The following is a 12,276-nucleotide window of genomic DNA, read 5'->3' as shown; positions in this document are numbered from 1 at the left end:
CCAGGAAAGGGGACAACATTTGAAATGTAAATAAAGAAAATATCCAATAAAAGAAAGTTTAAAAAAAAAGAAAAAAAAAGAAAATATCTAATAAAAAAAAAGAGGATTTGTTTGGAGAGCTAGTTCAGTAGGAAAGGGCTTGTCTGATGAATGTGGTACATAAAACACAGAATGTGGTAGTGCATGTTTGTGCATAGGGCCTCTATGTCAACATGATTGACAGGAAAGTCCCTGGAAGCTCTTGGGCCAGTTAGTCTGCCATATAGAGGAGACCCTATCTCAAACAAGGTAGGCAAGGACCAATATCTGAGGTTGTCCTCTGACCTTCCTCCAGGCATCATAGCACCCACATACCCTTAATTATAAATACTACACACACACACACACACACACACACACACACACACACACACACACTGTAAAAACCAAAACTTTCTCTTATTAATAACTGTTGAAAATGGGTCATGTGCAATTATGATTCTTAACATTTAATCGATGTCATCATAAGCACCAGTAAAGATTTATTGAATGTCCATTCTCTACACAGTATTAATCTGAGCCATGAAGATACCACAAATGATATAAGATACAAGTTTTGCTACAGAGAATGCTATAATTGGATAAACATGATCTCTATAATGTACCAGATAGACAGGAATGTGTGAGTGTGAGTGTGTGTGTGTGTCTGAGAGAGAGAGAGAGAAAGAGAGAGAGAGAGAGGAAGAGAGAGAGAGAGAGAGAGAGGAGTGTTGTGAGTGTGTGGATCTCAAGCTTAAGAAAAACCCAAGGTAGTTGTCAGCACTGAAAGATAGATGTTGCTCTTAAGTGGAGATGCAGAGTGAGAAGCACCCAGACACCAGGGGCAACTATAGAGCTGGGGCTTCTCTCTTGAGGAGGTGACATGATGGAGTTTTGAAAATATACAGAGGGTGGGGATAGTTATGGCAGGCAGGAAATGGGGAATTATAGATCATTTGGGGGAGGGCAAGGTTCATGGACCATTATTTTTCAATTATTACTCGGCTTCAGGGAGCACATCCCTCTGCAAAGGCCAATCATTGTGCCTGCAGGATTGCATGAAGCTGGAAAGTGGGAACAGGAAGGCCTTCCTCAGAGTGCCAAGACTCCTCCCTCCCTCCTGTGCCTTTTGGCCATCGTGGAGAAACATTCCTTGCCTTCCTCTTCTGGTCATCCCAGGACCTCCCTTGGATGCTTCACTGGCAATGTAGTAAATCCTTCATAGGATGCCTCCCTCTCCAGCCAGTTCATAGCTACCCTTATAGGTAATTGTGGCCCTACTGACAAGCCTTGCTTCCCCACTCATCTCAGAACTGCAGAGTTGTAGGGTACAGTGGTCGTACATATGCCATGAGCTCCTTCTTTGTACGAGTAACAGTCCCTTTGCACCTGGAGGGACCATCTGAGCTAATGATTCCAAACACCTCGTTCTACAGAAGAGGAGATTAAATACAAATGTAATAACCAGTTCATCTGCGCATTTATCCCTTCCTTAATTTGTGGACATCTATGTGTTTATGGTCAAGAGTCTACCACACAAAATAAACACAGCCCTTACTCTAGTGAACTGGTACACTTGCCTTTGGCCACATAGCATCAAGGCTGTGAGTCAGGACTAAAGTCACATCTAACAAACCCTGGGCTGGTGTTTTTCCCACCACAGGCAAAATGGGTAAAAGGGAAGTTGTATGAGTCTGGGCTCCTGTGGGAAAACAGAAGACAGACACAGCTGGTGTTCTGAAGGGAGTTTTGGAAGGAATGGTAGACAGAAGTGAAGTGCATTGAAGAGAACCAGTAAGGCCTTGAGACCTCTAACACCAGGGATAGAGAAGTACAGCACCATTTCTAGACATAAGGACTGCTGTGCAGTAGGAACAAAGAGTCATCAGTGTTCACAGTACATAATGAGCTGGAAAGACCTCACAGGACAGGACACCTGAAAGTGTGCTCAAGCATGTAGATGGCAAGGGGTAGGGGCTCCATCTCTCTTCCCTCCTTCCAGGGCTCCTTTAAACTCAGAGGATAGATGGGCAAAAAGCAGGAAGTCCCCTCTAGCTGTGTCACAAGGCAGGGCATGAAGATTGTCAGGGAGCCAAGGACACAGGAACAGGGAATGGAAGGCAATTTGTATGGATCATAGCTCACTATTTGAAATTTTACGTCACAAACTGTTATTTGAGTACAAAAACAAGAGAAAGAAAAATGAAAAAAATTAAAAGGATAAATTTATATTGCTCCAATGGATAAAAGACCATTTTGTAAGATAAAGTAAACAACAACAAAAAGGGGTTTAAAAACAGCAAAGGGGCTGTGTCAACGTGATACAAAATTATATTGAGTTTCCATCCTTAGCTATTGACTTTGATCCAGACAGTGTTGTACATTCTAGAAGTTAAAAGCAAACTACCCTTCAAAAAAAAAAATCCATGTGGACAAAGATGTGCTTCTGGGACCGCAAGAATATGAAAATATTCCCCAACTCACTTGAAACCCCTTTGATATTTGAAAGTGTATAAATGTATACATTTTCTCTCTGCAGTAGGCACCCCTGTGGTGCACTGTGGAGACATATTCAGGCTCCATAATGAAGGACCAGGGGGCAGCAGAGTCTCTTTGAGGACTTCTCTTCAGGACACATGTTATGTGCTATTAAAAGCATCTCTGACCTGACTGCCTCTTGAGAGAGTTAAAGTTCAGTGATTACAGCTTCTACCTTTCGCCATCCCAGATCTTTGCTTCAATCTCAAAAAGGGGGCCAAGTCACCTGTTCCATTTCTCCAGCTAGTGTGTCTTATTTAGCATATCCTATTTTCTCACTGCTTTACCTAAATATAGAAGTAAATCACTGAAACTTCTTTGTTCCCCACTACTTACTGTGATGTCATCATTACATAAGATGAGCTACTTCCAATCCTTTTTGTTTTGTTTTGTTTTGTTTAGCAAAATACTGATACAAATTACTGGGAATCATCGCAACATTTTTCATCAATGCACTTAATGTGCTTTAATCATATCCACCCCTCATGGTCTTTGAATGTCTCTTCCCCCTCTTACTGATCTCTTCTCCTTTTTATTTCCTCCCCTGTTTGTTTCCAGTGCTTAAAGTTGGCATTCAGAGTGATGGAAATCGTGATGCACTTCATGCTATGTGGTTATTGCTATATACTGTGCTCAAGTTTGTTCTCCTCCCCCATCGGCCTCTCCCACACTCCCTGGCCTGCTCTGGCTAGTCCCTTTCCACACTAATGGGCTTCCCTTCTACTCTCTTGTCACATAGGTCCATTACCTCTCCTTTTACTGCCTTGCTTAAGGTCTGCTTCTTACCTGTCCCCTCCCCACTGAACACTCTTCCCTGCTTCTATGATAGAGACACATGCACATAAGCACACACACACACTAACACATGAACACACATGCAACATACATGCACTTACACATATGTATATTTTTATGTCTATGTTCTCTATATCAGGGAAATGTGATCTTTGTTCTTAGAAGCACCCATATGTCCCTTAATATAGTTATTTTTGAGTGCTAGCCATTCCTGCCAATCTCTCGGTCTCGTTTCTTGAAGGCTGAAGATGTACATGCTGTGCACGCATAGCCATCTTTCTTATCCACAGGTCTGCTGACAAACACTTGGGCTTGTTCCCTTTCTTAGCTATTGTGAGTAGTGCAGAATAGGTGTGGAAATGCAAGGATCTCTGTAGCATGATGGCTGTGAGTTCTGCTGGTGCCTAACCAGGAGTGATCTAGCTGGGTCATGTGGTATTTCTACTTTAAGAGAAACCCTGTAGCGATTTCTACAGTGGCTGTACCAGTTCACAGTCCTACCAGCAGCTTATAAGGATTGCTCCCACATCCGCACCAGTATTTCTTGTCATTTATGTTTCTCAAGGTAGCCATTCTGCTAGGGATGAGATGGGGGACCTCAAGCAGTTTAAATTTGAATTTCATTGATGGCTGAGGTTATTGAACATTTTCTCAGCTATCTAATAGCCAGCTTCTGTATTTCTTTGGAGACCTATTTGTTCTGTTTCTTAGCCAATGGACCAGGTTGGAGGATTTGTGTTTGTTTTTGTTCCCTATTCTGAAAGCTGTCTTCACTGTGCCAATTATTCCTTTGCTCTGAAGAGGCCTATTATACATTTTGATTTTATCTTACATGGATTGGTGTTTTGCCTGCATGTATGTGTGTGTACACCACATACATGTCTAGTGCCTGCGGAGGCCAAAGAATGTGTTAGATCTCGTACAACTTAGTTATGAGCTGATAGTTATAAGCTGCTGTGTGAAAAAATGGGAAACACACCATGGTCTTTTAGAAGAGCAGTCAGTGCTCTTAACATCTGAGCCCTGTCTGCAGACTCTGAGAAACCCTTACTTTCGTGTAATCCCAACTCTCAATCTTTGGACTCCTTTCCAGTGCTGTTGCAGTTCTATGCTAATGTTCTCAAGTATTTCCCACGCATCGTCCCCAGTCATTTCAAAGCTTCAGGTATTACCTTAAGATCCCTTCTATCCATTTTGAACTGATCTGAATAGTTTCATTCAACACTCAGAAATTCCATTTTTTTCAGCGCCATATTTTGAAGAGACTCTTTTTCAATGTGTGTTTTTGACACCTTTGTCAAGAATTAGGTGGTTATATCTCTGTAGGTTTATTCCTGGGTCTTCTATTCTATTCCATCAGTCTGCATATCTGCATTTGAGCCAGTACCATCCTGTTTTTGTTACTGTGGCTCTGTAATACAGTCTGAAATCAGGTATTGAGTGTCCATCAGCATAGCTCTTTCAATAAGGATTGCTTTGGCTCTTCAAGGCCCTTGAAGATTGGAAGCTGACACTTACATATGTTCAGAGGTGGAAGCAGGCTCAGTTGAACTAGTGGACTCCCATCCTTTCCCAGCTTTACACTGCTGCTGGCTCAATACTGAGAAACCAGATGTTTACAGGTCTGTCATCACTTTGGTGGCTTTACTCTTCTCACTGAGATCCGGTCAAGCAGAAACTGTCTTTATACTTGCAAGAACTCTTGAGTACTAGCTGCCATGTTGGAGGGAAGCAGCTCTTGGGTATACAAACCATGCCTGGAACATAGGTTCCTTGGGCTGTACGGCAGTGCAGGTCAGTAATTGTGGTGCAGACATTGATCAGACTGCAGGGCTATTCTCTGTTGATGGAATCTGTTTCTGGCCTCCAGAATCAGGTTATCCTTCTCTGTGCACTTCCCTGCCCAGCTTCCTGTCACCTACAGCCTGGGCTTGTCACCATCTAGCCTGCTGCTCTCTACTTCTGGCTCCAGAGACTTCCCACACTCTGATGCTGTGGCAGGCCAAACTGAAGCTTCTAGGTCCATTCTCGTGCTTCAAGGAAGCCTGGTTTTTAATAGGATCTTGCTCAAGATGCTGCCTACTAGTTGCCCTGAGTCACCCAGAATGACACTGTGGGACTTCTCACCATCTCACCAAAATCCACAGCTGGAATGCAACTGTGAATGTAGCTTTGGGCTTGTCCTGATGGTGAGACTGCCTGTTGCCTATGTGACTCAACTTTTAGAAATGGCATCTGTTTCTTCTTAACCTACATGACCCAGCTTGGCTTTCTCCTTATTCGCATGGCATCTACTCTTTTGGGGCATCCTTTTGCTTCCTTTGTGGACTTCCAAAGTTCGCTCTTTCTCTCTTAAAATACAATTTACTTTTTCTTTGTGTCTGGAAGTGTACACACGTGCATGCATGTGAATGAGTACATGTGTACTCATACATGGAGGTTAGGGGTCAATGTGGGGTGACTTCTTTCCCTGTCTACCATATATTTTGAGAAAAGGTCTCAAACTGAACCTGGACTTTACCAATTCAGCCAGGCTGGCTGATCTTAAAGCTCCTGCTGTATCTTCTTGTCTCCACCATCATGCCCAGGAGTGGAATTAGTTACAGACAAGTGTGTAAATAAAATAATCTATGATCACAGGGTGAATGAAAAGTGCTACTTTGTAAAACTTCACTGAATGCATTCAATTAGTAGTTTAAGAGCTTTTTGTCAGTGGAGCCCCTGGTGCAGTGTAACGAGAAATGTAGCCAGGCAAAGATGGAAATGGAGTTTATAGCTCCTAAGAGATCCTTAATTTTGAATTTGTTGATTTCAGAGACCATAAAACATAAACTATGTTATTAAATTAGCATGTATTCTACATTTAATGACATTCCAACCATGTCTAGAATACATTAACAGGAAGTATGGACCCCTTGACCATATGGAAGATAATTTAGTCTCTGTAATATATTGAAAACATATAGAAAAGGGTCATTGTAAAATTGAATTTTGGTATTTTTCTTACAATAACATTTTACCAAATAAAATATGAACATGCCAGTCAAAATTCAGGCTTCTTACGTGACCTCCATGTTGAAGAATAAGGGTAAAAGAGAAAATTAGGGTGGAGTAGTTTGTTGTATAAAGTGAGCATGGGGAGCTGAGCTTGATCCCCTGAACCATATAAGAATGCATGTTGTATGTGCTGTGATCTTAGCAGTAGTATGGAAGAAACAGGTAGATCCTGGCCATTAGGAAGGGGACAGCAGTGGGAGGGACCACTGGCCAGCTAACCTAAGTTCCTGAGTTCCAGGCCTGCAAAGAGGTGCAGTGGTGGTCCTGAGGATGATATGTGTGAGACTGTATTCTTGCTTTCACTGACTTGTGCACACAGCCCAGGTACACTCACAAATATACATGGGTGTACATATATATGTTTTACAAAGACAAAACTTTTCTAATATATGAAAAATATTTCCAAAGCCAACTTTTACTTGGGACAATCAATTTTCAGACTGTTGATTTTTTACCAAAGCATTTGCTATAAGCTTGGCTCCACAATGCTCATAACTCTGCACTTACATATAAGAAGCTAAAAATCGAGTTAGAGCCACACTGCTGATGAAACAAGGAATTCTCCCAGTGGGGATGAAGGAGACAACAGATGTGACCTCTGATTTCTGTATGTGTTTTCTGTTACTGTGGCAAAGCCCAGGACAGACACATTATCATTTCCAAAATTCCTTCAACAGCCATCTGCACCTCCCTAGTCTTTGTTACAGGCAGTTTGGGTATGGGTTCCTTTTGCAGTCTACCTGCCATGTCAAGGTCTTTTTATCATTTGCAGGGGCTGAAGAAAAACTGGGAAGAAGTGCACAGAGAGTTCCAGTCCCTCTCTGTCTTTATTGATTCCATACCAAAGAAAATTCGCAAGCAGAAGCTGGAAAAGGAAATGAAGCAGTTGGAACATGACATTAGTATCATTGAGAAGCACAAGATTATCTATATCGCTAACAAGTGAGCAAACTGGCACAGTATAGGCAAAAACCCACATGGACATCAAACTAAACCCACTCTTCCCAAAGAGGACTATGAAGAAAGGAGAATAAAGTTTTCACCGAAAATGTAGGCAGTGTTGAAAGAATAGTTGAATTATTTGCTTGTTCTAGAGAAAATTTTCTCCCCCATTGTCAGAGTTCTACTTATAACAAACCATTAAACTTGGAAGCTACACCTGGGTCTGTCTTCCGTAATGTCAGTCATCCTATCACCGTGGACGTTTCACATGAACATTGATTTTGGACCTTGAAAGTAACATGATTTGGGGGCTTTGCTTTGGTTTTTTGTTTGTTTGGTTTTTGTTTTGTTTTTCTTCCCTGGGTGACAATGGGAATACAGTGCAGAAAACCATGCCTGTCAGAGACTGGAGCACCTGACTCCCTGGTCCTCTGAAGCACTTCCTTTATGTTGCTTCCAAACGCTGGAGATTTGAAGCATGTGTTTTCAGGGATCCAGTGTTATTTGTAATTATTTGTAACTCAAGATCTTTTCAGTATCTACAATACTGTGCATGATAAAATATTGATTTAAAGGAAGAAAGTTTAAGATGATGATTCATGAAAGGCTCCAGGGAGAATTTGAGAAAGACTTCCTTGAAGGCCTGGATGTAGCTCAGCAGCAGGACCTGAAAGATCACTGGGGATGGGGGTGAGGGAGGCAGAGACAATGTGCAGATTTCCAGCACACTATTCAAAGGGAGCAGAAACGAACAAGAATGAGACAAAATGCACATCACAATATTTTGACTGTGCTCCTCTGATCTACCCCATGATTTACTATGAATGTTTCACTAAGCTGGGGTCTGTTTCCATCTAGTTACAGTGCAAATATCGATTTTATGAATCCCAAAGTTACCTTTTGTAAGATTACACAGCTTATTAATCAATAGATTTATGCACCTAGAGGAACCTTCAACTCAAAATAAGAAACAAATTTATACATACCTAAGAAATAAATTGCTTTTTTCATGAAATTTTAGGTTAGGAAAGCTTGGTTGGGCATTACTACCGGAGCAATAGAGCATATATAACACTGAATTTTTAGACCAGGCCTTTTGAAAAATTCTACATGTACAGAATTTGAGACATCATTAAAAAGCTTGGATACTTAGAGGAGAATGTTTATATGCAACTATTTTTGAAAATTCATCTTAAGGTTTGTTTATGAATTCTTTATTAATTGGGGGCAAATGTAGACTAAGGGCAGTGCATGACAAATACAAAAGATGTTACCTGGTAAAATCCCACTTGTCCAGGTAAAAGTTGCAACAATAGACCATGAAGTAACTAACTAACCATAATAGAACCCCAGTCCCAGTCCTACAGCTCTGCTGTGCTGTAAGGAGGTCACATCCAGAACCTCAGACTCAGAGTAAGTAGGTTATGTCTTATCCAGAGACCAAAGGACCATGAACTGGGCAGTCTACAAATGTTGAATACTGTTCCACCCAGCGTTGTCTGAGCCACCAATTACAAACTTCTTTAACAAGCCAACCCTAATGGAATAAAAAGAAGTTTCTCACGTACACCACTACTGGTGTGAATGGAGGAGGAGGTCCTGTGGCCACCAGTCTTCTCTGCCAGAGTCAGGGGTAAGATGATTGGATCAGTATTTTGTTAATGAATTACTTACCATGCAGATTCCTTTTCAAGTATTTCAAAATCAGTAGCAATACAAGAAAAAATCTGATGATAGAGCCTTAGAAAAGTTCTATTTCAGAGCAATGAGTTGGAATGATCTTAACTGATAGGATTGAGGCAGCCTTATATGTGGAAGAGATAAAAACTGGTTTTTAACAGATAGGGGTTTTTTGGGGTTTGGCTTAACTTTTTAGTTGTCCATTTTAAAATTATAGACATTTTTCCATTTCCCAGAATGCTGTCTCAGATGAATTTGTCACCTTGTCGTGTACTGCCTTCCAGCAGACATGTCTCCCCCCATTATGCTCAGGAAGGGCTTTGCTGCCATGGACTCTCAACTGTGGGTAGCACCAAATGCAGTCACTCCATCCACGTGCCTTCCTGGCCACCCTATTGACCGGAGGAGGGGCAGACACCTGCCTGAGGTGGTTGGTCAGTGAGTACTCAGATTCTCGTCCTTAACTGTGAATTAAGACCCAGAGGCCATGATCACTGGGGAGGACAAATCTGTTAAAATGCCCACACTGAACATAAATAAATAAATAAATAAATAAATAAATAAATAAATAAATAAATAAATAAAAATAAGAAAAATTTAAAAAGGAAAGGACATGACTTTCATGGGTATCTTGGAGAATGTTTACTATACATAAAAGGAAGAGCATAGTTAGAGGCAGAGACATCTGGAAGAATCCAGAGTGAATATGACCCTGAGCCATGTGAGGAAGGGAAGAAGCCAGACCAAGAAGCCAGGAGGGTAAAGAGTAGATAGAAGGATCACATAACCAAAGTGGTTAGATTATATAGGGAAGGGTGGCTGGGGATGGGAAGTCTAAACCCTTGGATGGAGAAACTAGGGTAGAGAAAGGAGGTATGCATGCACACAATCATCCATGCATGATCGTGAGCGCACACACACACACACTCATGCACACGTGAAGGACAGAGGATAATTTTCTGCAGTTAGGTTCTCTCCCTCTACCATGTGGGTCCCAGGAATTCTACCTGCAGACAAACCTCCAGTTCCAATCCACTATTTTTGGCACCATTAGTGACTTGCGCTTTTGAAAGACCCCTGTGGGGAGACCCCCACTCAAATCTCAGGAGGACGTGCACCCAAGGAATCATGAGAGACCGTCTTGATGTAAACACATGAGGCAGTTTAATATCAGAGCTCCGGATCGACTCCTATCTAACACAGGAGATAGAGGAATCGACCATGAGGCTCAGGGGTTAGGGGTTTATATAGGGAAAAGGTCTGAGGGAACAAAGGAATTAGTGTGGCTATACATGATTGGCTATTTCAAATATCAGCTAGTGTACGTGCAGATCAGGGCAGAAAATTCCTAAGGGTGGTAATCTGAGTCAACAGGGCATCTGGCTGACCTTAAACCATATCTAAGAGGACCAGATGACCCATTACTCAGTTGGGTCGTGCCAGGGCCCACCCGGACATATCTTTGCATGCTTTCTCCTCCACATCTTCCTGGCCTGCTAGTTCCCAGAATGTCCCAACAGCTCATCTGCCCCTGCCCAGGCCCATCTAGACATGCTCGACCTTGGTCCACTGTGTTTTCCTCAAACCTGCAATTTTCTCATTAGCCAGCACAAGTCTTAAATTTAACTCTTTCACTTTTCATTTCTTTTTGCAATGTCTACACTGAGCAACTTAGAAAATGTTGCCAAACATTGGCCAGGTATTAAAGAGTCATTATCATCTACATGTGCCACTTGGGAGATTAACCAGTCTGGGCTAATCTTAGGACTTCTAAACTCCCCAGTCAGGCCTCTTACTGAAACCACTTCTTCCTGCTCTGGGAAGTTCTATTGATGGTATGTGAATGGTTTCAGCACCAACTGGACACAGTAACACAGAATTGACAGATAGCTCCAAAAAATCACTGCAGTAATTCACTACCTTTCCACAGGGCAGGAATCATGCTATCAGGTTATGTTTCTTAATGCTAGCTGTCACTCTGCAAAGCAGAGTGGTTTATTTGTGTGGGTTATTAGTCTCAGTTTACAGAGAAGGCAAACATGGTTCAGGAGAGGGGACTTAGTTGCAGATCCAAATCTGGCAGCAGTGGCCTGGCCCGGACTCTCCAGCACTGTGTGAAACTCGGCTTGGGTATCAACTAAGTTACTTAGTAGCAAAACAAATAACAAAACTTTATTCTCAAAGATCAATTCAGGCGATAGGAATAAAGCTAACTGGTCACTAAAATACACGTTGTGATATTACTCATGAATTTATTCAGTAAAGAATTTAATACATTTATTTATCGTGTACGTTTAAGAGAGCATGCATTTGCGCATACACACACATCATGATGTGCATATGGAGATCAGAAGACATTAGAGTTGGTTCTCTCCTTCGACCATGTGGGTCCTGGGGATTGAACTCAAATCATCAGGCTTGGCTGCACATACCTTTAAATGGAACCATCTCATTGGCCCTCAATAAAGAATTTTGAGAATCTTCTATTTAGTAACTATCTTTAGATTTTTTAAAATGCAGATGAAAAGATAAAGTGTCTTGCTCTGCAAAAGGCTCTGGTTTCATGGGAAATGGACAAATATACAGATATTTAGAACGCAGGAGGATCAATGTCTTAATGAGTTCTAAAGATTTAACAAACATATATAGGCAACAAGAAAAAAAAAAAAAAACAACTCATTTTCTGTAGAGGGGACCATACTTGGAGATCTGAGAGGAGTCTTAGTCACTATTCTTAGGCATTGCTGTGAAGAGACACCATGACCACAGCAACTCTTATCAAAGAAAGCATTTAATTGGGGCTGGCTGACAGTTTCAGAAGTTTAGTCCATTGTCATCATGGCAGGAGCTTAGCAGCATGCCAGCAGCCGTGAAGCAGAGAAGTAGCTGAGGGTTCTACATTTGAATCTGGATCTACAGACACCAGGAACAGAGAGACACTAGGCCTTTCTTGAACTTTTAAAACACCAAAGCCCACCCTAGGTGACATACTTCCTCCAAGGCAGCCACATCTAATCCCTGTCAACCAGTGCCACTCCCTGATGATCATAGATCACATCTGTGAGCCTGTAGGGGCCATACTTTTTTTTTTTTTTTAAACTTTTATTGCATTATGATGAGAAAAGTTACATGATTTCAATTTATCTGAATTTGTTAACATTTAAAAACATTTTAATTAAATAGAATTGAATCACATTCTTGTTCGCCTTTTATACCACCGCTCCTCCCATAGATCCCCCCTTCAAT

The 12,276-nt window shown here is 41.6% G+C and overlaps 1 protein-coding gene across 2 annotated transcripts in view; it reads left to right on the top strand.

Annotated features, from left to right (window-relative positions):
* Enkur (enkurin, TRPC channel interacting protein) overlaps positions 1-7,566 on the top strand; it is a 30,279-nt gene extending 22,713 nt beyond the window's left edge. For both annotated transcript variants that reach the window (XM_031369156.1, XM_031369155.1), the window contains exon 5: positions 7,181-7,566. In XM_031369156.1, the coding sequence (XP_031225016.1) occupies positions 7,181-7,354 (174 nt within the window). In that variant the 3' untranslated portion in view covers positions 7,355-7,566. The remainder of the gene's footprint in view (positions 1-7,180) is intronic.
* The last annotated feature ends 4,710 nt before the right edge of the window (positions 7,567-12,276 follow it).

The sequence above is a fragment of the Mastomys coucha genome, unplaced genomic scaffold, assembly GCF_008632895.1.
Source record: "Mastomys coucha isolate ucsf_1 unplaced genomic scaffold, UCSF_Mcou_1 pScaffold15, whole genome shotgun sequence".
NCBI lineage: Eukaryota > Metazoa > Chordata > Mammalia > Rodentia > Muridae > Mastomys > Mastomys coucha.
Note: the sequence above shows the minus strand (reverse complement) of the source record. Positions and strands in the feature narration are given on the sequence as shown.